This window comes from Nannospalax galili, unplaced genomic scaffold (assembly GCF_000622305.1).
Source record: "Nannospalax galili isolate Female #2095 unplaced genomic scaffold, S.galili_v1.0 scaffold1027, whole genome shotgun sequence".
Taxonomy (NCBI): domain Eukaryota; kingdom Metazoa; phylum Chordata; class Mammalia; order Rodentia; family Spalacidae; genus Nannospalax; species Nannospalax galili.
This window is the reverse complement of record NW_008355723.1, coordinates 441,522-468,841: the sequence shown is the minus strand read 5'-3', so window position 1 is coordinate 468,841 and position 27,320 is coordinate 441,522. Positions and strand designations below refer to the sequence as shown.

The 27,320-nt window shown below is 40.9% G+C and overlaps 1 protein-coding gene across 2 annotated transcripts in view; it reads left to right on the top strand.

Moving 5' to 3' along the window:
• Plce1 (phospholipase C epsilon 1) overlaps nucleotides 1–27,320 on the top strand; it is a 351,996-nt gene that overhangs the window by 169,756 nt on the left and 154,920 nt on the right. For both annotated transcript variants that reach the window (XM_017803186.2, XM_017803185.2), the window contains exon 4: nucleotides 24,819–25,135. In XM_017803186.2, the coding sequence (XP_017658675.1) occupies nucleotides 24,819–25,135 (317 nt within the window). The remainder of the gene's footprint in view (nucleotides 1–24,818; nucleotides 25,136–27,320) is intronic.

Sequence of the window (27,320 nt, the reverse complement as noted above, 5' to 3'; positions counted from 1 at the left end):
TATCTCTGTTCCCTTCAGAGCATAAAATGTGCTAAGCATTCACTCCTGGTACTTACTGGGAGCTGAGTCTAAAAATCTATAATTGGTACAAAATTTAGCATTCAAGTTAAAATTTGTACTACACATTTTAATGAAGATAAATTACTCATTACAATGAAAATTAAATGAGGTTTTTTTTCACAACATGAAACTATTTCTTCTTAGAGTTTCTAAATTATTTATTGTTTTAAGGATTAAAATGATGATTAAATGAGCTGTGAAAATTCTTGTCCATGGGAACATTTATAGAACACAATGGAATATGCTTATAATCTATTTAGAATGGCATGTGGGTCAGTATCAAATATCTGAGAGAGAAAAAAAGAAAAAAATTCAAGATAGTGTGAGTCATTATTTAAAATCCTATTGGGATTGAGTCTTCTAGAAATAATGAAGAAACCAATAGCTACAGTTAAATTAACAGTGTTTTGTTTCAAATTATTTATTTATTTATTTATTTTGGTCTCTTTTTAAATATTTTATTTTTTGCGTATGAGTGTATTGTCTGCATGTATGTAAATGCACCCATGTTGTACAGTGCCCACGGAGATCAGAAGAGGGCATCAGATCCCCTGGAGCTGGAGTTTCAGACAATTGTTAGCCACCATGTACATGCTGGGAATTGAACCCAGGTCCCCTGCAAGAGCAGCCAGTGTTCTTAACCACTGAGCCATCTCTTCAGTCCCTTCTTTTGGTCTTTTGAGATAGGATCTCAGTATGTACCCCAGCTGACCTGGACTCATTATGTAGACTAGGCTGACCTTGAACTCACAGATAGCTGCCTGTCTCTGCCTCCCAAATGCTGGGATTAAAGGTGTATGTCACCATGCCCAGCCTAAATTAACTATTTTAACTCTTCTTTTTAAATTTATTTTTATTTATTTTAAGTCTTCTTAACTTTGTATTTCATCTGATAACAAATGCTGTTTAAAACTTTTTTCAATGTAGTAATTCCACAAGTGATTCCATAAAGCTGTCAGCATTTTAGAGGCTCTTTCTGTGAATGTGGTGGCATTTCTTCCAGTTTACAGTCAGTCAGATGTTTGCCTTAATATGCAAACATCTAAATATCCATTTCAAGCAGACATTATTGCAGATGGTCTGAGAGGAAGGGAGAGTGCAAAAAGTTTCAGAGACCTTGGAACTCAAGGTCTGGACTGGTGAACTGCTAAGTCTAGAACTCAAGTCTTTAATTGCAGTTTCCCAGCCAGTAGGGATAAAGCCAGTATTTGATAAATTTAGCTAATTCCCAAATCCACATTTTTCACCTTTAAGACGTCTTCTTAAGCTTTTTCCATTTATCAGACAGGATCTTACTATGTAGTCCTGACTGTCCTGAAACTCACAAAGATCTTCCTGCCTCTGCCTCCTGAGAGCTGAAATTAAAGGCATGTGCCCATGCAAACTCAACCCTGACAAAAATCCCAGCATCAACATGGGGAAGTGAATAAGAAAACTCAACCCTACCTAAGGAACTATTGGCAACTGGTATACATATAATATAAGCATTTTTAAAGATGAAAGCAAATATATATACTAGTCAGATGATTTGCTTGTTTATTTTTATATAAAGGATTAAATATTGGCTCTTTTTGGATTCTACAGGATGTAGAACATCTTCAGCATTTTTCAGAGTTGATCAGTTTTTTGATTTCATAATCATTAATGCTGAAAACATGGCTTCACATAGATGTGTATTACAAAATAACAGGATATGCTTAGGGTCAAAAATCCTTAGAAATTCTGTCCTGACCCCAAGCCAAAATTCATTAATGATTTTTTTAATGAAATGCAAGTCAGCAATTCAAACAGTAATCTTCAAAGTCAAACATTCTAACACAATATAATCCAAAGATGTACTAATTTGATACTTACATGCTGAGGAATGACATGGGAAAATATTAGAAGTCTTTGTTTTCTGTGTTTAAATCATTATGTTTTCCATGAGAACAGAAAACTTTACATACAGTAAAGATACTGCAATCTCTAGACTCTGGTCTGCACTGAGGTATTTCAGGCAACAATCCTTGGCATTGTGTGGCTTGACTATGTGCACAGAGCAAAGTGGACATGTTGTATGTTCAGAGCCAAAGCTGCAGTGAAGTCATGTGACACAACAGGAGTGAGCACTGCCACTAACACCTTGGATTCATTATGCATTTGATTTTGAAGTCGTTTGGGGTCATTACTCTTTGAGAAACATTTTACTGTTTCTATGCTTCTCATGACCTCCGTATTTAATTATGTGACTCCATATGGCCTGAGACACACAATTTAAGAAGCTAGGCTCTAGGATACATTCCAGATTATCTTCTAGGTATTTAACACCAGGTATGTTTATGTGTGTGTACAAATACAGTACAACATGGAACCTTCAGTCTGAATGCAGGTTCATATGACTACAAAACTGGTCAGTTTCATAGACATCTCTCCCTCCTTCCATAGAGACCTGCAAGGTCAAGTATATCATGGCAATGTTTTGCTTCTATTCTTCCACATGGGCATCTACAAGGGTACTGGGGGGTCTTCCCACCTACAACAACATATTCAGAGCACAGAGCCAATCAAATGGGAGAAGCAGCAGTTCCTATTCAATAATGGTCTAAATAAATGTGTTCCACTCTGCAGAAGAATCCACATAGGGCCTGGCCCATGCAAAGGCTGCAGAAAATATTTGAGTGAATAAATGACTGTCTAGATGAATGCCCAGGCTAACACACACTTATCTGCACTAAAACCAAGAAGCAACAGAAGAAGACATCTGATTTCTCCTATGAGCTTCACCAACATCAGAAATTAATTTATAGTGCTGAGGAGGTGGCTCAACAGTTAAAGAATGCTTGCTGTTTTTTCTAGAGGACCTGAGCTTGGATCCTAGCACCCACCTAGGATGGCTCACAACTACCTGTAACTCTAGCTACAGGGGACAGTGGTAGAATGATTTCTTAGCATATGTAAGGCCCTAAGTTCGATTCCTAACACTGTGGGGGAAAAAAATTTACCAACAGTGACTATTTTTAGCCAGTATCTATAGAAGACATTTTTACTAGGCCTACCTTGCTCAGCATGAAACTGAAAGTAGGTGTCTGAAGCAGGCCCTACAAGGAACACTTACACCATTGATGGATGGTTACTAGGAGGAAAGGGGCTCGAAGAGTGCCTGGGCACAAGGGATCATCTGTACAAAAGTCCAGTAGCAGAGAATATTCAAGGCTGAGATCTAGGTGGAGAACAGGAAGCCAGAAAATTCATTTTGCCAAGAAAGTCTAGTCAAGTCAGAATGACTTTGTGCCCCAAATAAAAAATATTACCACTAGAAACTGTCATGGGTGATGGATTTGAAAATAAATGATTATTCTGAAATGAAGACCAAGATGATATTAGCTGAAGGGCTGTGTAATGTTTTGTGGAAAAGAGGAGGGATGGCTGGTAACCTACTGCTCTTTTCTGGTAACTGCATTCTGAGAAGTTGAATGGAGAAGAGAGCCTTCTGTAGGTAAGAATTCAGGGGACTATGAATGGCCCCCATCGGTGATGGGTAGCATCATCAACTCCATACCAAGGAGGCAAGCCTTTGTGCACATCTGTGAGGAACTGTCTAGATCAAGGCTAGCCTCTGATAAGGTCTGTGAGGGATTATCTGGATTATGTTAATTGATGTGGGAAAGCCATCTTAATTGTGGGCAGGACCACTGCCTGGGCAGGGTCCCAGACTGAACATAAAGGAGACAGCTAACCAAGCACTAGAATGCGTGATTAGTCCACTGCTCTCTGCTGTGGATGTGATGTGACCAGCTCCCTCCAGCTCTAGCTATTGTGACATCCCTGCCGTGGTGGACTGTAACCTGGATCTGTGAGCCAAACAAACCCCTTATCCCTTAAGTTGATTTTTGCCAGAGCACTTTTATCACAGTAACAGGAAAAGAAACCAGATTCACTGACTACTCTGAGTCATAGCAGAGCTTTATTTGTATGGGGGAGCAAAATTCATTCTTAGTGGGCCAAATCAAGGCCATATGTGTTTTCCTTTGACAGCTGTTGTGTTTCCAAAATTGGGAACCTTTTCATTAACATAAGAACTTTTTTTTTGGTCTTTTTGAGACAGGGTCTCCCTGGAGCCCCAGCTGTCCTAGAACTCACTATGTTCAAGGCTGGCCTTGAACTCATAAGAACTTTTAACTTCCCTGGCAACACAGTGTCATCATCCTCCCTTGACTCAGCAGGCAGGCACTGACCCACATATGAAACACGTCAGTCACATTCCCAGTATGCCTGGCCCACCTCATTATTGTACCTGCCTGGCCTTGCAGGCATCCACACTGTAAGCCCTGGATTGCATTCTGAATGTCTCTGAGTGCTATAAAGTGCTTCAGTTCAAGGATTCAGAAAGCTGGACTGAGACATGGGGCAAGAGAGATACAGATTGCAACCATTGGGAGGTCCTCTTCCCACAGGCCTGGGTGCTCCCTGGAGATACAGGATGTAGAGCAGGTAGAGAAATTCATGAGATGGTGCCAGGAGAGAAGATGCTTAGAGGTTGGGAGATAGAAAAGTGGTCCACGTCACAGCAAGAGGGAAAATTCATTTGCCAAATGTGGTTCCAAGTCAGAGAGGGAGCCAAAAGCTTGACCCTAAAGCATTAGAGAGCCCATACAGCCTGTTAGTAGGTTGGATTTTAGAAAAGGCACACGAACAGTGGCCTGTGGCCGAGAGCCCAAGAGGCACCCTTTGTGAGGAGAAGGGTGGCCATTACAAACCTGAATGATTATTTCTGTATTGGGAATTGATGTGCTCAAAATAAAGGTCCAAGAGCCAGTGTGAGCCTTCTTAGTTTTGATTGGCATGAAGCAGAGGTTTCAGAAAAAGGCCAGTTTTGAAAATTCAACATCACTTGGAGAAAAATTAAAAAATAAAAAATAAAAATAAGCTGGGTGTGGTGGCGCATGCCTTTGATCCCAGCACTCAGGAGGCAGAGGCAGGGGAATCTCTGTGAGTTCGAGGCCAGCGTGGTCTACATAGTGAGTTCCAGGAGAGCTGGGGCTACAGGGAGACCCTGTCTCAATAAGATAAAAATGAATAAATAAAATAAAAACTACGGTTGGCTAAGAATGAAGGCGTTTTTACTACAGCACAGCACCATTGTAAAAAGTCTCCACACTTGTGCCAAGAGAAGCTGCTGCTCAACTTCTTCCTTGAGTCTGGGCATCTGAGTGCTCCAGGGGTAGCCCACTCAGCCAAAGTGCCGGGAACAAAGCCCCCACCCTTCAAAGCTGACAGAAAGCATAGATCTTGCCCAAATGTGGAAAACCTTTAGGGACGCTAAAACCATTAGGGATCTGTAACCTTGACTTGAACCAAGCAGAATAAACAAACCCCTGCCCAAACTGGAACTCGCCAGACGTCTTGCAGAGCTAACGGCAAAGGCGGGAGCCTCCAGGGTCTTCTAGTGGGTTAACATAATGTTTCCACAGCTTAGCTCGAGTGGGTTGAGACTGTGTGGGCTTCAGTTTGTCCTTTGAAATATCTGAACACTCAGTTGCCAATCTACAGATGGCTCAAGCTCTGAATCAGTAACATACACCATTTATCCCCCTGAAAATGGGATTCGAAAACCAAGTCAGACCTATTAAAAGTGTGTTACAGATTCCAAGATTGGAAAGGCTCCAGAGAGCATTCCCATTTTGTATGGATAGAGTCTTGGTGCTTTCCCAATCTTGATTTCTCTTTTCAATATCCTTTATCACTCTTTCCAGCTTAATAGTTTGGTTTCCTATATGCAATGTAGTAAAACTTTATGGCTGTGATTTTCACATTCTGTTTTGACCTTTTTTTTTAAGAGCAGGCAGATTGAAGAATTATTTCTTCAATAAATAGTCATGTTATTGCCTGCTGTGGGCTAGCTACTATGTTAAGCGCTGCTTGGGAAGAATGGAAGGAGCTGTTTAAAAAAATAAAATTGTAATTTCCTGATGTTCACAGCCTATCAGAAGGCAGGGGTGGGGCATTTAAAATAGGAATCCAAGGCACAGAGCAGCTAGGAGCTGAATCCTCGTGGTTACAAATCCAGAGCTCTGGGCTGGAGGGACAGCTCAACTGTTAAAGGCTCAGGCTAACAAATCCAGAGCTCACAGAAGCATGACTTGAATTATTCTAGAGCTAGATTCAGCTCATCATCTTGACTTTGGTTTACCTGTAAGAAATCAGTGTTGGGGCTGGAGAGATGGCTCAGTGGTTAAGAGCACTGACTGCTCTTGCAGAGGACCCGGGTTTGAATCCCAGCACCCACACGGTGGCTACGAACCATCCTTAACTCCAGTTCCAGGGGAATCCAAAGCCCTCCTCTGACCTCCGTGGCACTGCACAACATGGGTGCACTCACATACATGCAGGCAACACACTCATACACATAAAATAAAAATAATAAATAAAATATTAAGGCCGGGCGTGGTGGCGCAGGTCTACATAGTAAATTCCAGGCCAGCTGGGGCTACAGGGAGACCCTGTCTCAAAAACACACACAAAACAAAACAAAAAGAATGTGTTGTTTAAGGGGGAAAAGGGTATTGAAGCACATGTGATGTGAATGCAGAGGAGGGAATATTTGAAGAGAAAAGAGGATGGGGTGGGGGCAGGGAGTTATTAGAACAAAGTATAATGATGCATATATATGAAAATGCCATAATGAAACTCTTTACTTTGTGTGCTAACTTTAAAACTTAATTTAAAATTTAAAATGGTTTTCCCCATTCAATTATTTGGTTTTTTATAATGTAATTTTTGAGAATTTCATATGAGTACTATATTTATATCATTTCCCTCCCTCCCCTGATTCAACTCCTCCCACATCCCCCCCCACACACACTCCCTCTCTATTTCCTGACCTCTTCTTTAATTATTATTGTTACATATATATGCATATGAAAACAACTGACTGAGTCCATTTCGTGGCATTAGTATGAATATGTGTTTAGGGTTAAACACTTAGGCTTGGATAGCCTATCAGGGAGGTTGTTGCTGAAGAAAACTGATTCTCCCTCTCTCAGCGGCCATCCTGTAGTTCTTCATCTAAAGGTGTGACCTTGTAAAATTTCCCCATCCATGTTGCCACATCAACTGGTGTCATTATTTAGGCATCATATTATTGTGGTTTTGTGGGTACAGCTTCCCTGTCCTGTCAGGAAGACACTGTCTAGCAGCAGTCCTTCTGGTCCTCTGGCTCTTACCATCTTTCTGTCTTCTGTGATGTTCTCTGAGCCTTAGGTGTAGGGGTTACACTATAGATATATCAATTGGGGCCGGGCACTCCATGGTCACATATTCTCTGCAGTTTGACAAGTTATTGATCTGTGATAGTCTCCATCTATTGCATAAAGAAGCTTCTTTGATGAGGGGGTAAGAGCTATGCTTATCTATGAATGTAAGGATAAGTGTTTAGAATACAATTAGAAATTATATTGGTTTAGGAAGTGACAGTGGTCAGTTCTCCTCTAAGGTCTATGACCTCTCCAGCTATAGATACTTAGCTAAGTTTACAGTGCCAGGCATGAATTGCCTCCTAGTGAGTGGCCCTTAAGTCCAGTTAGACAGCTGTTGGTTACCCTTGAGATAAAAATGTCACTATTCCACCACTAGTGTATAAGGTATATATTATAGTACTGTAAGTTTTTTCACACACTCACAGAGTGATCCGGGAGGTTTACTTAATTCCTCTCTTCCTGTTTCATCATCTTACCTGTAAAATGGGCCTTGGAGAATAATGGGATAAAATGAAGTAATGAATATAAATTGATTAACTATTGTCCAGGCAAACTGCAGAAGGACAGGGAGCTGGGACAGCAGCTCTTTCTGGCTCTTGCCTTCTGGGTTACTTTCTCCTATCCACACCAGGACCTTCCCATAATTCTGAAATGTATTAGCCATGGTCAGCACCTTCCCTGTCCTAGGCCTTTCTGTCTTCCCAGAAAACTCTGCTGAGTAATGTAGAGGCAATTCTTTTTTATCCTGCTCTAGCTCAGCCCTGAAAAAGTTGGTGTTTTAATGCAAAAATTTCCTTTCCTAAGAAAAGAGAGAAAGAACGGAAAGAAGGGAGGATGGGAAGAAAGGATGGAAGAAGGCAAAGGGGGCAGAAGGGAGGAGATGGCAAGGACACACAGAAAGCAGAGACTAGTTACCACCTTATTTCTCACAAGTGAGTCACAGCAGCCTGGCCAGGGAGTCCATTTGCAGGCTTTCCTGTTCTTCTTCTCTCTGTTTCACCCATGTGTCTCGACCTGGAGAGGTCAAGTTGGCTGTCTGAGAAGAATCTACTGATGTGGCTGCTGTGTCCCTTCCAGGACCTTCTAATTTACCCATGGAGGGCTCCACATCTTTGATCCCTTGGCTCTGTCTGTTCCACTCTATCTTGAGGCCTCATCACAAGCCTAGAAGATGACATTGTTTGTTATGGTCAGTTCACCCAGTCTACTTGAGTCAGCTTTTGAACTCTTGATCTGAACTAGTCAAATTCACAGATTTCTAAACCCAAATCAAACAATATACCCATCATTTATTGAATCAGGCACTGTGCGCCATTCACTGGTCTAAGTGCCTTACCTAACACCAACCCTCTTGCAACTGGAAATGTGGTCCCAGAGCCAGCAAGAATCTGTGGCCTCACCCAAGATGGCAAGCATCAGGATCCACTTTTTTATTTTCTTGAGATAGAATCTTGAATAAAAATCTAGGTTTCAGTCTTGGCTGTGCCGCATAATTGCAGAACTGTAACCTTTTCTCTCTCACCTTCTGTCTACAATCCCCCAGTCTCAGTTTCATGATCCACTGTAACTGGATCATGAAACCCTCCACTGATGAAATGTTTGGAGGTACTCTTTGATGCTCAGGGTCTGCAGTCAACAACTATGAAACAGGCTCCAAGTGACCAGAGTGGTGTTCTGGTGGTTGTAGAGGGAGCATGACATGGTCACATGGGTTCCTTCAGGCAAAAGGTTCACAGGGTAACTCTATAGTATCAACCAGCTGTCAGACTATATAATTCCTAGTGCTTTTATATTTATATCTATAAGTGTAGACCAAAAGGAAATCGCCCTGAAAGAAATAACAAACCAGTGAGTAATTTAGACTTAAGTGGTATGAAGGATCCACATGGCTTGTATGTTTCTCCCTTTTCCAACTCCCATGTACTTATAAGCAACTAAATATTAACAACGTGCCCAAGGTATATAACAACCTGCTTGGAATTTACATGGAAACATGAAGGCCTTTCATTAGTGGCCTGGTCACTGTGCTAAGTATTTCAATTATATTCTATGTAATTCTCAAAACAACCTAGTAAGGTAGAATTAGAGTCATATTTCAAAAATTAGAAAACTAAAACTTACAGACTTGAAGTTGGTGTCTCCACAGATATCAGTGATATAAAGAGACTGTGATGAGGAAAGATGACTGGCAGCTTTAAGCCCCTTTTTCCAGAGTGATTCTCTTTTTGCTCCAAACTGGCTTGCTCCGGTCCACAAACCCAAGGCCCTATGATTAGGCTTAGTAGGTGGCTGTTTTGGCATGCTGTTAGAAGACTGTATTAGATATCTCTAATCTTCTAACTTCAGAGATAGACTAAGGATACACAGGATATGCTGATAGTTGTAAAGAGTTTAGGAGTGTTGGTTTGTACCTTCTTCCTGGTGATGTTTTGTACTTCTAGCCAACAGTTCACAGGAAGCTGGCCAGATGAATGTCTGTGCTGTGGAAGTTTGAAACTTTGATTACAGGGTTGGCAAAGCAGGATTTGAACTTGGGTCTGCCACACTTCACTCCTGAGCATCTTCTTCACTTGTTATGGAGTTCTGGGAGGCCTCTGGTAGAAAGAGGCATTTGTAGTGAGAGGAGGTACCAGGACTCTCAGGCCTACAGCGCTGGGTTGCACAGCCAGTCGTGGCAGCCATCTACTGGGGCGGAGGGGGGCGGGATTGGGTCACAGACGCCAGATATGGCAAGCTGAGCTGTCCACATCCAGCTGTAAGAGCCAAGACTTTTCTTCTCTGTTCTGCTCAGGCCCCAAAGACAGAAGGCAATAGCTGTCTTTTCAGATCCAATGACTGTTTTATACCAAATCAGAAAGAAACTGACCTCAGGAAGGAAATGTGAGGGCTCTTTCAGACTTGTATAAACAATGTTGTTTTCTTTACACATTTCACTGAGCTGGCTTCTATCCTTTTCCTGCCTGATGTTGCCATCATGAACATCCTCTCATAGGGTCCAGTGGCCTTTCTGATCCCCCACACTTTGATCTAATGAGAATTTCATAAGGATTCTCCTTGGTCTTTCATAGCACAGGACAATCACAGGCTGTTGTAAACATATGCAGGTGGAAGTTAAGAGAAGCTGTGACAGTGGGAAGGAAAGGACAGGGTGGTTGAGACACTGATAGATGAATGGATGCAAACTTGGCCCAGACAGAGAGGAAGAAATAGCGAAGGCTTCTCGAATTTGGTGTCTGAGGAAAAGAAGGTGTTAGTTTTTAAAAAGTGAAACCCAGTTACAGTTTGGATGTCTTAACTTTGAAAGATCTGGGTGTTCAAGTAGATCCTCCCAACAGACACATCCAGATTTGATCATAGCAAGAAGTCGAGAACAGAGTTGTATATTTGCAAGTCATCTGCTTAGCTATGATGGTTACAGCTGAAGGTGAACCTTCTTAAGATAAAACAGTCATGAACAAAGGACTGAGAGCTGTGAGTTCAGGATGAGGAATTGTAAGGAGTCCCAGAAATAAGTGCCACAGCTGTAGAGTTAAGAAGAAAGCTACAATAGTGTAGTAATCTCTATATATCTGATTATTACTAGTCAGAGTCGGTTACTTTCTGAGATCCTTGGCACTTGAGCATGGATATAAAGTCATCGGGTAGATTTCAATGGTAATGTTTTTCACAGGTATTAATTATTAAGGAGCAAATTTTTATGCTTTGAAGAATTAATTTTTTAATTTTTTAAAATGTAATAACCACATGATTATAAGAAGCATTTCATTACAGCTTTAACATATTCAGTAATACACTCCAGAGGAAGGATACATCTCTTTCAACAGTGGCTGTAAATTTTTAGGTTCACAGTTGACTTAATACAGTTATACAATATTGAACTCAGTATAAACCCTGTAAGAGATAAAAGTGAATGAGTTTTTAACCCTTTAGAGAAGATCTCCATTTCATTTTAAAATATGCTGTTTCCTATATTTTTAATGCTACTAACACTTAGATATTTGCACAAGTGTCTGTAATCTCTAAGTATCTGATGATTACTTGTCATAGTCAGTTACACTCTGATCCTTAGTACCTGAGTATGGATATAAAGTCATCAGGTAGGTTTCACTGGTAATGTATATCACCTCTACTATTTAACATGAAGTAAATTTTTATGCTTCCTCCTCAAATATGTCTTTTTTTAATTTGTTGATTTTTCTGTGTGTATATCATACAGAACATCCCACACAATCTTATTCATCTATATACCCACTTCCCAAATGGCACCCTCCATAGCCTCCCCCTCCCACATACTGCAGCCCATATACTCTGTCATCCCTGTTACTGTCCACTGTGTTGTCGACACCCCCAGCCATTCTCCAGTGCTTGTCCATCTGCTGAATTTAGTCACCCTATCTAGAGAGCCTTGTTTTAGGAACATCAACTGTTCCTCATCTAGCAGCAATCGGTTGTCAATATTCTTTTAGATAAGATTGGGGTCTGCTGTTCATTTTTCCAGTTCTATTGCAGAGACACTTGTACGTCCATGTTTGTTGCTGCTCTTTTCACAATATCTAAGAGAGGAAAGCAACCTAAGTGTCCCTCAACTGATAAGTGGATAATGAAAATGTACATTTATATGATGGAATTTTACTCAGCAGTAAAGAAAGATGAAATCATGAAATTTGCAGGTAAATGGATGGAACTAGAAACTGTTATACTAAGTGAAGTAACACAGACTCAGAAAAAAAATGGTATATGTTCTCCCTCATATGTGAATCCTAGCACCAAATCCTTATAAGTTAATATGTATCCAAACATAACTACAGGAACCAGGATAATGAAGAGGAACCAGGGAAGTAATGGAAAAGAAAGAATCTGAAAGAGAGGAACAGTAGAAACCAGGTGTTAACAAAGGAGATATGGATAATAATGGGATTATTTTAAGGGGAGGTGGGAAGGGAAGGTTATACAAGGAACCAAAGGGATAAAGAGAAAGAAGGAGCTCAAGAGAGCTGTGACCATAGGAAAAGGGTATTATTTGGGAAACGATGGTGGAAGGGTTAGATAATGTGAGAAATAAACAATGCCTAGCTAGTTTTAGGAAACTGGAGGGAACCATTTTAGGTCAACAACCTACTGACAAATTATACATACAGCCAGATCAAAGAATATAATATATGTCTAGGCAAGGTTTATCTGAGAACAGTTGGTCTTTTCCCAAGCTCTATCTACATGGCATATGGTAATTAAAAGGACCAGACTGGTGGAACTAACCTTCTTGGATGTTTAACAGCCATACTTTGAGGCCTATACTAATTTGTTCAGGGGGACATAAAAGACATTTGCTCCTTGCCCTCTAGGTCAACTAAGTTCCAGGGGACTATGAGCATCTCTCAAAATGTCCTGTAACTGTGGTGAGTCATCTGTCCTCTTGAGCAGGGAGGCCATGGAGACCCCACCAGATGGACTTGAACCAGTGTCCAGTCTATAAAGAGGAGGGTCAATACAGAGGAATCATTTCCACCATGCTTCCAAGCGAAGCCAGTCATGGTCGAGCAGGACCTTTGACTTATCTTCACATAGGCGGAACTGGTCAAAGAAAGGTTCCAGGGGCTCCTCCCAAGCCCATGTGACCCCTGAGGAACAGATCCTCAAACGACCTTAAGAGTAAAAATAAATTGTTTTATCTGGGCCAACTGTAGGGTCTTAAACACCAAAAAAGAAAGTATAACCAAAGATTAATGGGGTCAACATGTATCACTTTTTTTAAAAAAACGTAATTTTTTAAAATTGTCAGATGGTTTGTATTTGAAGTCACGGTTACAGTTATATCTTGTTTTGCCTTTTTTTCTTGTCTAACATCAGGGCCAAGTTAGAACCAGGATTGCAAATAGACGTAGTTTTTTTGTATCAAATGTAGAATGTAGATCTAAACATGAAATCCAACCAGTTTAGTATACTTATTAATAAAATAGTGGACAAAACTCACCCAATCATTTCAGTCATCTCAGAAAAAGCATTTTACAAACTCTAGCATTTCGTTAAAAAAAGAAATAGAAGGAAACTTTCCTCAAATTGATATCTTCATCTATGTGAAGTACTCAGCTTTCATACATACATGATTTCAACCCCCCTCTGCTAACTCTTTCCACATTCTACCCCACTCCCTCTTAATTTCATGACCTGTCTTTGATTTTATATATATATATATATATATATATACATATATATAATTTACTGAGTCTATTTAGTGGTGCTTGTGTGTACATGTGTTTAGGGCTGACTACTTGGGAGTGGATAATTTATCAGGGAGCTCATCCTTGGAGAAAACTGGTTCTTCCCTTCTCTGCTGCCATCAGTTACCTGTAGCTCTTCAGCTAGAGACGGGGCCTTGTGAAATTTCTCCTATCAACGTTGGCATGCCAACTGGTGTTATCAAATCAGTGCAGGTATCTGTACTGAGCCTGTACAAGACTTTCTCTATCAATAGTTAGTCATATATGGAAATGGGGGTTCATGGGGCCCTGTTCCTCCCTGCTGTACTAGAGGCCATGAGAGAGAAAATATTTCCAAATTATATCAAATCAATATTCAGAATATACAGAAAACGGAAGCTCAGCAGCAAAAAATTCCATTTCAAAGATGGGCAAAGGATGTGAAGACATCTCTGTACAGAAGAAATACAATTGACCATTAAGCACACAAAAAGATGCTCAACATCATTAGACAATAGAAAAATGTAAATCAAAACCATAATAAGTTACCCCTTTATACCCTCTAGGGTAGGTAATCAGGAAGAAAAGGGAGAAAAGGAGAAGAAAGAAAATGCTGACAAGAATGTGGATAAATTGGAGCTCTAAATATACATTGTTGAAGGGAATGTAAACTAGCGCAGTCACTCTGAGAAATAATCAAAGCACTAAACATAGTTACTATATGATCTGTCAGCCTCCACTAAGTATATACCCAAGAGAAATTAAAGCATTTATAAATGCACAAAAAATGTCCAAGTGTTTTTAATGACATTACTCTTTATAGCCCTAAATTTCAATCACTTGAATGTCTATCATCTGTTGAGTAAACAATGTGGCATATACATACAGTAAGCTATCCAGTCCTGAAAAGAAATGAAATACTAGTACATGCTACCATACCGATAGACCTTGAATGCATTATGCTAAGTGAAAGAAACCAGACACAAGGCCACATGGTTTGCGCTTCCACTATATGAAATGCCCAGAATAAGCAAAGCCATAGCGACAGAATGTAGTTCAGCAGTTGTCAGGAGCCCATGTGAGAGAGGCTTTGGGAAGTTGAGTGAATGCTAACAAGTATAAGTTTAAATATTTGGGAGAATGATAAATATGTCCTGAGATTGGCTATGGTCATGGTTACAGAACTCCATGAGCATACTGAATTATGCATCTTAGAAAAGGAAGTGTTATATCTTGATTTTTTTTAAGTGAACATGAGTGCTAAATAGTTCAGCAATGTTTATGCATAAGAGTCTTTAAGACTGTGCTAACAGCAGTCAGGCATGGTGGCACACACCTTTGATCCCAGCACTGGGGAGGCAGAGGCAGGCAGATCTCTGTGAGTTCAAGGCCAGCCTGGTCTACATTACTGAGTTCTAGGCCAGCTAGAGCTATAGGGAGACCCTGTCTCAAAAAGACTATGCCTTGATGGAGTATGCTGATAATGCCAAGCTAGAAAGGATAGAAAAAGTACTTTGGGGGCCAACAAGATGGCTTAGCAGGTAAAAAATGCTTGCCACAAAACTTGACAACCTGCATTCAATCCCTGTAACTCACATAAAAATGGAAAGAGAGAAACCATTCCACAAAGTTGTCCTGTAGCCTTCACATGTGTATCATGGCATGCATATGTACACAATAACAATAACAAATAATTTTTTTGGTCTTTTTAAGACAGGGTCTCCCTGTAGCCCCAGCTGTCCTGGAACTCACTATGTAGACCAGGCTGGCCTTGAACTCACAGAGATCTGCCTGCCTCTGCCTTCCGAGTGCTGGGATTAAAGGCATGAGCCATCACACCTGGCTTCGAATAAACTTTTAAAAGGTAAAAAAAAAGTCAGTTTCCCAAGTCCAGGAAAATGCATTATTATACCTTGCCATATGAATTTAGGCTCATCAATTTTGTCCGATAAAATAGATAAAAGATACACGTGAGATACCTTTAAAAAAGGTAAGAAAGCACTGTTCCCTGGGAATCTCTCTATAGACATAGGTATTTTTCTTTCATTGTGACATGTAGCATAATAAACACAAAAATGATTTACCCAGTTGCTTATCACAGTATTATTTAAAATGGTAAAAATTATATACATAACATGGACTGTTAAAGAGTCTTTAAAAATCATACATAAGATTAGTTTTAGAGTTGAGTAAATGTGTATGTTTTCTTATACTATGCATATATTGAAAAAGCATAAAATGCTACAATGAAAATATTAGTAGAGATGATTTGCAGGAAAATTGTTGATTATTTTAATTCTCTTCCTTATATTTCTTTATATGTTTTATATCATGCTTTTCTTTGGTAAACAGGGACAGCACTGGTGTTTTGTTTATGAGAATTCTTTTTTTTTTCCCCTTTGAGACTTTTCAGACCAGTAGATAGTTTTACCTAAACATCTCTTAACTTTTAGTCTAGACATACTGGTTTTCTTTTATTTTTAAGTGATGATTTAGAAATAATGTGCTTCATTGATTTTTGTGAACTCACCTTTGTTAGAGGAGGTTGGGACCAACCAGACACACTTTGCTGAAAGATTGATTTTGTTACTCTGAAAACCAATAACAGGTAAGGAGAGAGAGTCATCAATTTGCTAACCTTTTTCTGAATCTTTCCCATTGATATCAATTTTTAGCTATGCCTGAGATTTAGTGTTTTTAAACCAACTTTGAATCTTTTATTTAAAAAAAATCAATGTCCTTCTCTCTGATTTATTTTTATATAATTGAAATTGTATCATTAGATGTACAGTTGAGAATCTAAAGTTTAACCTTTTGTTTTCAGTATTTTTGAGACAGGGTCTCCCTGTAGCCCCAGATGGCCTCGAACTCAGATCCACCTGCTTCTGAGTGCTGAGATTAAAGGCATGTGCCACTAAGCACAGCAAGTTTAACTTTTTTTTTTAAGTACCTGTCTACAGATTTCACTCAAAGTTTATAAAAGGAAAGTATAGTTCATATAAGAAACGTTTCCTACTTTCTTCCCTAAATAAGGTACTTTTCAAAAGCAATGTTGCAACATTCATTAGGAAAAAAAAAATCTGAACAGCTCAAAGATAGAGCAGTTTTCTGAGCATGAGAATATTGGTATTTTGTTCTCTGGGTAAATTTCTCAGATATCATTTTTATCTACTTTAAGTAACGTTATAGGCACATTGTAAAAATTTAAGTAAAACAGAACTGTGTGTACTGGACAGATATATAAGCAGACCTATGCTGATCAATTCTCTTTCCCTCAGTGGTGTCATATTTATTGTTCTCACTTTAGTTTCTTCACTTAAATTAGTTGTGAAAAAAATTTCGGTTTCAGAACAGATTAATTTACCTTGGTCTATATTCTTGCAAGAATTTCTATTGGATAAAATCCTAGAATTAGAGGGGGCTGGAGAGATGGCCCAGTGGTTAAGAGCACTAGCTGCATTTCCAGAGGACCCAATTTTAATTCCCAGAACCCATATGATGGCTAATAGCCAGTTCCAGGGGATTTCATCTGGTTCTGCAGGCATTGCATGAACATGGTGCACTTACATACATGCAGGCAAAACACTCCTACACATAAAAATAACATAAAAATAAATAAATAAATAAATAAATAAATAAATAAATAATTTTTTTAAATCCTAGAATTAGAATGGCTAGGATAAGCGGTATTTATGCTTACAATTTTGGTTGCTTTCCAAGCTCTGCCTAGCTCACCCCCTTTCACCAGTGAAAATGAAATAGCTTCAGAAGGAGAACCGTAAAGCAGATTCTCCCAAGTATTAATCCAAAATCCTAAAAGTTGGAAATTAGCTGACTTGTGGAGAGAATGCCTTCTAAACTCAGATTCCTGTAAGGTGCAATGTAACCTCACACCCAACCCAGAAAAGCAAAGGATGTGTATATGTTTTTTTTTCTCTCTCTCTCTCTCTCTCTCTCTCTCTCTCTCTCTCCCCCCCATCTGTGTGTCTGTGTCTGTGTGTCTGTGTGACAGTCACTCAGTGGAAAATCAGGAGACTGTTTCTCCTCTGCAGAAGATCCCTCAAAATGCTCAGTGTAAAAATGCACATATTTTAAGGCCATGTTTCTAGACCCAGCTCTTGGTAGCAAGATTATCTTTAAGAAATTGCTTGACATTTCCCATCTCTGTTTCACAGCTGTAGCCACAGGTGGCCTAGAACTCACTATGTAGACCAGGCTGGCCTCTATCTCAAAGATCTGCCTGCCTCTACCTCCTGAGTGCTGGGATTAAAGACAAGAACCACCAAGCCCAGCTCCAACCCCATTCTGAAGCTGCCTTCTGATTTCCACCTTAACATTTTTACCACCTTCTAACAGGCATCATTGTGTTTCTAGTTTACCTGTGTCTTCTCTTAGGATCTTCTATACTGCCAGGGATCCTTTCTTGTTCACCAAATTCCAACATCAGGGTGGTCAGAAACACAGACTGGCACATAGTAGGCCCTCCGTAAATGAGCAGAGGAAGTTCTGCTTTTTTCTTTTTACATCTATTCAGATGAACCAGTTGATGTGAAGGCTGGTCCCTGGACACTGAACACATCCAACAAAGCTCCACCTTGGTGTAGTGTAGCAGAGACTCCTGGGATAGAAGCCAGAATCTTCAGGTTCGGAAACTAGATTCTTAGGCAAGTCGCATAACAACTGAGCTCCAACCTTATGTAAAATAAGAGTAGCCATGCCTGCTTGTGATGTGTGCAATGGTTATCTCACAGTAAACTCTAGGTGTTCCTATGAAGCACAGCAAAAGAGACCAAATGTTTTCACTTTGGATAGGAAATAAAAAGTAAAAAGAGAAGTAGGTGGGAAGTGGTAGGTTTTGCTGAACTTTAGCCTGAGTTGAACGCACTTGGATGGGATCAAGCTCTGGACAGCTCTGTTTTCTTAAGTGCAACCCCTATTGGGCAGATTTCTCAAAGGTACTAGATGGACAGCTATTAGGGAAAAACATTCATCAAGTTTAGAAGTTTAGTCCCCAGGTCTACCTGGGTAGTTTGGGCTGTTCTGAATGGTCTTTGGGAATGGTCCTATGTAGATTAAAGTAGGGGAGGGAGGGAGGGAGGGAGGGAGAGAGAGAGAGAGAGACTAACATCTCAAAAGAAAGATGGTTTGGCCTAGAATTCCCATCCCTCACAATGTGGTGATGCCTAGACTTACGACAAAACCCAGAGGTCTAGGTGCATTGAGTCCTTCATGAACACACATGCATTCTTATTTTTTTGATCGATTTATTTTTATTTTTTGTCTGAGTGTTTTACCTACATGCATCCATGTCATTCAAAGCCCACAGAGGCCAGAAGAGGGAATTGGATCCCCTGGAACTGGAGTTACAGATGGTTGTCATCTACCGTGTGGGTGCTAGAATCCAACCAGGGTCCTCTGCAAGAGCAGCTACTGCTCTTAATCGCTGACTCATCTCCCTAGTCCCAATACATATGCTTCCTTGTACTTTCTAGAAAATGAAACTTCTTCCTTCCTGGTTTTCTGCAGTGGCATCTCATCTCTCTTAAAATGGGCTTCAGCCATGGGGAATAAATGACTGTTTCCTAAGTAGGCACAGTCACTATCATCCTTTCATCTCTGCATGGCACTCCAGCAGAAGAAGCCTGTTAGAACCACCAGCTTCACAAAATCCTCTGGCCCCTACTGACCTTTTGGGAATGTCTGAGGGTGATACCATTAATGATGCAAAGACAGACAGCAAGATTGAGGAGGGCTATGTGATAATATATATGGCCCTGTGGGGATTATTAAATGTGTTCAGAAATCCTGTAGCTAAGAAAAAAGCCTCTTTGCATTTGTTTTAACCCAATATTTTCCCTGAATTATTAATCCAGAATCATACTTTGCATAAATCCAGTATAAAACACTTTGGAAAATGCTGATTTATAGCATGGGATGTTCTTATAAATATCTTATGAATTTACAAAGGGCCCACCTGAGTTTATGCATGCTGTGGTATGGTGATTGAAGAGATGGTTCAGGTTGAATGAGGATGAGAACTATCTACCTTCTGGCCAAATCCTTACCTTTAAAGTCTGAAGAGGTCATTTCACTAGCTCACTCCAAGTAATGAAGCACAAATAACTGATTTTACACTAACTAAAATCTCTTGAGATGCATCTATGAATGGAATGTCAAGGTGATATGCTGAGTGATGGGTCAAAGCAGTGATATCCTGATGTGGGCTCTGAACACAAATAGACCCTGCTCAGATGCCAGCTCTGACTTACTAAGTATTTTACCTTATGTAAGATGCAGCTCTTGTGAGTAAAATCCAGATGATACTGAATCTACTGGGAGCTGGCGAGATGGCTCGGTAGGAAAAGGTGCTCACTGCCAAGCCTGATGATCTCAGTTCAGTCTCTGGTAGAAGGAGAAAACTGACTCCTGCAAGTTGTCCTCTGACCTCCACACACTGTGTGGTACACATGCCACCCATGCACATATACACAATACATACACATATAATCCCAGTACTTGCCTTTATTAGGAAGCAGGGGAAGGCTGATACCTGTGAGATTGAGTTGTGGTTCATGCCTTTATCCTAGCACTAGGGAGGCAGAGGCAGGCTGATCTCTGTCAGATTGAGGTCAGCCTGCTTTACAAAGAGAGTTCTAGGCTAGCAGGGGCTACGGGGAAACCCTGTCTCAAACAAAAAAAAACCCACCAGCCAGCGGGCGGGGGGTCGGGGGGCGGTGTGACTGGTTTAGCAGTTAAGAGCCATTGGCTGCGGAGGACTGAGGGGTTCAGTTCCCAGCACCCACATGGTGACCAACAACCATCTGTAACTCCAGTTCTAGGGGATCCAATACCCTCTTTCTGGCCTCCTTGGGCATTGCATGCATGTGATGCACTTACAGATAGATATACAGCCAAAACACCCATACTCACAAAATATATACATCAATACATACACATATACATACATACATACATACATACATACATACATACAGTAAATTTTTAAATATCTTAGGGCTGGAGAGATGGCTCAGAGCATTGACTACTCTTGCAGAGGATTCAGTTTTGGTCCCAGCACATACATGGCAGCAAACAACTATCCATAACTCCAGTTCCAGGGTATCTGATGCTCTCTTCTGGCCTCTATGGGCAATGCACAACACAGGTACACATACATCCATGCAGGCAAAATACTTACACACATAAAATAAAAATAAACAAATTAAAAATTTTAAATACCTAATATCCTGAACTAATCCATAGAAAGCATTTACTATAGTAAGTTGTTTGTTTGTTTGTTTTGTTTTGTTTTTGTTTGTTTTAAGACAAGGTCTCCTAGTAGCCCCAGCTGTCCTGGCCCAGTGGAAGCTTTTGTTTGAGCAGAGACCCAGAATCTGAAGTTACTTATTCCATATATCTATTTGGCTATAGAAAAACTATTACAGAAAATCATGGAGCTGATATCACTGACTGAAACTGGGTAGATAATTTTTGTTTTGGTGTTGATTTTTGGGACAGGCTCATATAACTTAGGCCAGCCTTGAACTTTGGATCCTCCTGCTTCTACCTCCCCAAAGCTAAGATTACAGGCATATGTCATCACACCTAGCTGAGGTAGATAATTTTATCAACCAGAACCTTTCTAAGACTGGTTTTGCAAGAGAAGATCTGCAGGTTCCAGTAGGTGCACAGAAGAGAGGGGAGGATTAGGAGTTGTAAACTCTGAGGTCATTAACCCATCATCAGGTTATGCAGAGGGAGGCTGGAGTGACGTGCTGCTGAGGTTGGGGCAGTGTAGTATGCGACGATGAGGAGGGCCCAGTAAGGAAGAGACAAAAGGGAATATGGTATCTTTGAAAAGCATGGAACCTAGGAGACAGAATATTGCCCCAAGGAAAACTTATGTGATGTTTCTTTGCAGCACATGTATAAAAATCCCTGAGCAATCCTGCTTCAGAAACACTAGTCAAAGACTTACATATGTTTCAAGCCTTCTAGCTTTGATTTGTGCTTTGAATGTGATATACTGACTAGGCTCCTTCTTCTTTATCGTTTTATTTTAGACTCCTTGGTTGTCACCAGTCACTTGATTCATCATTGTAACAGTGACTCATATCTCAAGAGCTATTGTTGTTTCCGTTATAACATCTTAATGTTGTTTATATACTTTATTTCACCATCTCTTCTCATATATTAGACAAGTTATTTCATAAGTTCTATGTACTTTTATTTCCTCTGTAGTATTTTATTTTAAAATCATGTCTCAGAGTTGGTTATTTTTGAGAAAAGTTCCTATATGTGGCTAATTCCACTGTGCATAAATTATCTGTATCCCCAAATGGTCCTTGTCATCGGGCTCAATTCTGACTCAGTTTTCAGGAAATCTAGTCATTTTATAAACTATTAAAAGAATTGGCATATAAAGCCATATTGGCTAGATTTGGGCATCTGTGTTATTTTAATTTGTTTGAATATGAACTTATAAAGAACCAAAAATTATTTGGTAGTTCTTACTTTTTGCTGCAGTGAATTTTTGGTAGTTTGGTCCAAGAGAGAGATAAAGTATAGAGTGAATCCCTTACTCATCTGTTTGACTTTTAGAATTAAACAGATGTGAGCTTGTTGGTATGATGGATTTTATAGAGAAGACAAAGTTTTGCCTGGAACATGTTTAAACCATCTAGCTTGTATCGGCAGAGAGCAAAGTCACTAAATAGTAACAATTTCTCTTCATATTTTTTTTGAGATAGGGTTTTACTATGAAGCCCTGTATGGCTGCAGACTGACTCTCATCCACACTGACCTTGAGCCTGTGATCTACCTGCCTCAGCCTCCCCTGTGCTGGAGTTCCAGACATGTACCACAGTGCCCAGCTTCACTGTTTTCAACTAGTCTGAAAGCAGTCTTCAAAAAGAGAAACAACTTACTTAATTAAATAGCAAATAACATTGAAAACTTTTCTTATGGAATGCTTCAAAGGCAGTTGAGCTGCCTAGGAGACAATGAGTTGAGGGCAGGAAGGTCATCAGGTCACAGACAACAGAGAGAATGAGTTGAGGGCAGATCATCAGATCCCAGACAACAGAGATTCCTGTCAACACTGCAGTTGCTATGCGAGGATGGGGAAAGAAGGAGGTCATGTTTAGAGACAATAACTTCAGAGTTCAGTGATTCATAGAAGCCATTTGTAGGTGTACAAAAGATTTCCTCAATAGAGATAGATGCACAAAGAGTCTAAGAACGCTGAAGTCTGAATGTTATGGAAGTCCTTCTGGAACTTGACTGCTGCCCAGCATTGAGTAATATGGTGCCATCAAGAAAAAGAAACTCCGGGTGTTTCTGTATTTGAGCTGCCATGTTAGGCCAGGATTAGGGCTAGGCCTAGGTACAGGTCCATGACTAGGGTTAGGGTTAGGGTTAGGGTTAGGGTTAGGGTTGGGTTAGGGTTAGGGTTAGGGTTAGGGTTAGGGTTAGGGTTAGGGTTAGGGCTAGTGCCAGGCCAGGCTTTATCTTAACAAGAACCTGCTAAGGCAGGCTTTATCTTAACAAGAACCACTTAAAGGTGTCATAACAGCCAGATGGCAGGGATAGATTCTGGCACATAGCATGAGGTCCTCCTATAGCAGTGATGAAGAAGATTCCCAGAAGGCTCAACGAGAGAAAGACATACACTAGATGGAGATCAAGGGTAGTTTGGATCCCATGGCAGTGTTTCCTGAAAAGGTTCCAAGGATGCTAGTCACATAGAATGATGCCATAGATATTGGATAACGTGTACTAGGCTAAGCGAATACAAATGGATTCTTTACTGCAAACCCTTTGGAACCTGTAGCAGTGTACCAGCGTGCCTCAAGTGTCTCCAGGGGTATGTGTGACATTTCACAAACTCATATGACCACAAAACAGCTTGTTCTTCCAGGACTGGGGAGGCAGCTCAGTTCGTAGAGTGCTTGCTAAGCATGCATGAGGGCCTGGGTTCAATCCCCATCACCATATAAAGTAGGCATGGTGACATATGCCTATAATCACAGCACTCAGGAGGTGGAGGCAGGAGGATCAGAAGTTCAGGTCATCCTCAGCTATATAGCAAGTTTGAAATTTTGAGGCCAGCCTTGGATGCATGAGACAGACCCTAAGACAGAGGGAGAGAAAGAAGAAGAGAGAGAGGAAGAAGAGGAGAGGAGAGGAGAGGAAGAGGAGGAAGAAGAGGAGGAGAGATTTTTCTCTTCTGGGGTTCATCATAGATATTTCAAATTTTGCTGAATTAATGGATGGTTCTGTAAATGAACGAGTCATGGATGAATGAGTTTTGGCAGGTGACTAAGAAGCATGAGGGTGTCTAAATAGAGAGAAAGCATGTATGGCAGATCTAATTAAGGGAATCATTGAGCCCAGAAATATCTGCCTTTGGAATTTCTCTCTAATACACCTGTCACCACCTTTCCTGTCTCCTTCTACCACCTCGCTACCAGCTGTAACATGGAGTACAATCATTTAATTGAATGCATCCCCTTATGACCTAGTCCTTCCTTACCTGTATCGATTGTTCTGTTCTTGCAAACTCCCAAATGAACCGCAGTGAAATGGAAGTTTTTGAAGGTGTAGGGATGATAGAATAAACCATGATGTTCTGAAACCTTGCATGTAGAGGGCCCTGGGTACCTGGTCTACATTTTTTTAAATTTATTATTTTTATGTGGATGAGTGTATTGCCTGTGCGTATATAAGTGCATCCGTGTCATGCAATGCCCACAGAGGTCAGAAGAAGATGTTGGATTCCCCTGGAGTCAAACCCAGGGCGCTGGGAGTCAAACCCAGGTCCTCTGCAAGGGCAGCCAGCGTTCTTAACCTTTGAACCATCTCTCCAGCCCCAAGGCTATATGTTTTTTGACAAATAAACATACACATTCACAGCTTAGTTTCATCTTCCAGTTCAATTGACTGAGCCCACCCTCATACTTATTTATTTTTACTCTGATGACTAGCAGAAAAAGATAAGGAAGCAAATGGTGGTCTACAAGTGTCATGCTGTGCTTCTTGATGTCATACTGAGCTTGCTGGAGAATGACGTCTTGGGTTAATGCTGCTTCTGAAAATGGAAAACCAAGTCCCCACCTCCACCTCACAGGGATGTAGGGAGGACAGATTTGAGAAAAATCTTCGTAATAAGCGTGACAGTGTAGAATTTACTCACTAAGCAAAGGATTTTGTTAAGAAACTTGCAAGATTTGACTGTCTCTCCAGTAAGTACCTAGTGTCAGAGATACTGATCTTAGTATAACAGTGAGTTCTGTTTTTTGTTTGTTTGTTTGTTTGTTTGTTTTAGAACGCCAACCAGGCACCTCTATGGCCAATTCCAGTGTTCTCCCTTCAAGTTCAGCTGGGATCAGCAAGGAACTGATCGATCTCCAGCCCCTCATTCAGTTCCCCGAGGAAGTCGCCAGCATCCTGACAGAGCAGGAGCAGAGCATTTACCGCAAGGTCCTGCCCATGGACTACCTTTGTTTCTTAACCCAGGACCTAGGCTCCCCTGAATGCCAGAGGTCCCTGCCCTGCCTGAAAGCATCCATCTCAGCATCGATTCTCACCTCTCAGAATGATGAGCACAACACCCTTGAAGACCTCTTGATGAGATTTAATGAGGTAAGGAATGACTCTGGATGTTTCTGTATTTGTGCCGCCATGTATGGATTTTATATGCATTTTCCTGTTTTTCTTGTCTGGTAGTTCCTCTACCTGTGGTCTTGCCACTTCCACAATGGCTGTTTTCCTTCTCAGCAATATGATTGACACCACACTGTGTTTTCCCTTCTCACTGCACCCTACCTTCCTGTAAGTTGGATTGATCTTGTCTGTATTCCCTGTCTTTGCTGAATTCACCAATATTTCAACCCCTAGACCCCTCCACTCATTCCCAACAGTGTTTTGGAGTGTTGTTGGTCTTTTTTGAGAAAGGTCCCTGTAGCCCCAGCTGGCCTTGAACTTGCTGTGTAGACCAGGCTGGCCTCAGTCTCACAGAGATCTGCCTGCCTCTGCCTTCCAAGTGCTGTGATTAAAGGTATGTGCCACGATGCCCAATTCCAACAGTGTTTTAAAGACCTCTGTCTCCATTGAGAGCTTTGGGATCAGGACCTCTGGCCACATCTGGCCACCTCCCCTCTCACCATTAGCACTCCTCAGCAAAATAACACCTGGGATCCCAATATAGAGTCAGTCACTAAGGGGTATGAATCACCCTCCCCTCTCGGGATCCTCAGCCCAGAAAGTCACCCCAAAACCTCTGAGATCAAGCCAGTAGCCAATTCCAAACAGCACAGGTATGACTGAGTATGAGAACAGAGGATGGAGCTTTCAAATGGCATCTAGGAACTCAGTGAGAAGGAAAGAAACAATGACTGGCATTTCTGTGGCCTAGGCCAAAGAAGAGAGACAGGAAGGAGACACAGGGCTCCGGGAATGCTGGGTCAGACATGCTGTGTTCTTGAACTTAAAGGGTCTTTCTGTCTCTTCATAATGTACCCTCCCCCAGAGTTTTCTTTTAATCAGGGTATTGTTGGTTGTTGGCTGGTTGAGTTCCACAAGTAGAGCAGTTTCTGACTTTGGTCTTTAGTAATCTCTGTCCAATGCCAACAAACCCTCTCATTATGGGTCATATATATCTCTGGTTGAGGAAGGGTCAATCAGTCTTTGTTACTTAAGCCCTTTCTAATGTTTTGCCACACTCTTCCGCCCCATAGCTTGCCAGTGAAGACCCTGGAAGTTAAAGTAGATGTCAGTGACCATGAGGCCCAGTGGAGAAAATTATTGGCTGAGCCCAGTGGCTCTGTGTCCTGACTTGTCCAAATACCATTTCTAGGTATGGTGGTGCATGCCTTTGCTTCCAGAACTCTGGAGACAGAGGCAGGTATGTAGGTCTCTGAGATTTTAGCCAGCCTGGTCTATGTAGTGAGAGGTCTGTTATCCACAGACTATATCACATGTACCACTATTAGCTCTTTACAGCAACCTTGGGAGACAGTTATTGACATGGACCCCATCCTTCCAATAGAGAAAATGAGGTGCAAGGGACAGTCACTGGCTCAAGGTTATACAGGGGATTTGAGGTCATCGTGGGATCCAAACCCATGTATTTTGACTCCAGATCTAGGGCTTTGAACCACTGCAGGCTCCTGCCCCTCACCTGCATTGGAGGTGATGTCTGTTACAGCTGCAGAGTCCTGGTCCCACCCCAAACTAAGACAGAATGACTAGGAGTCCCCAGGAAAGCTTGCAAACCACAAGGCCCCAGAGTTGTGTTTTTTTCTAATAAGTCTCCTGATGTTCTTGATTTTTCTTGCTGATAAAAATGGACAGGAAAGTGAAAGTTCCCATAAACTGAATGATTTTTACTCGTGGCTTCTACAGTTTCATAACTTATTTTCAATTTCCAAATCTACTCATGCTCACATCTTTAAGACCCTCTTCTTGTCTTTTAAAAAAATTAGACCTGAATGTCCAAGTGAATTGCCAGAACTTTTAAAAATCTAATTTTAAATCAAACTTGGACTTCTTCCATTCACCATCATGGCCTGGGAATCAAAGATGAATCAATGATTAACTGATACAGAGCTAGAGATGGTGTGACCCACAGCTGGGTCGAGGCATGCTTTGGGCTATCTCTGAAAATAGTTTAGCTAAGCAACTTCAGAGCATAAATAAGATTTCTGGGAAAACATTTAAACTACTTAAGAGAACAGACTATTTTCAAGTATTCTCAAGCATCTGTTTTCATACACATTATGGGCATGCTGATTAAAAAGTCAGTCCATGTAGTCACCACAGGCAGATT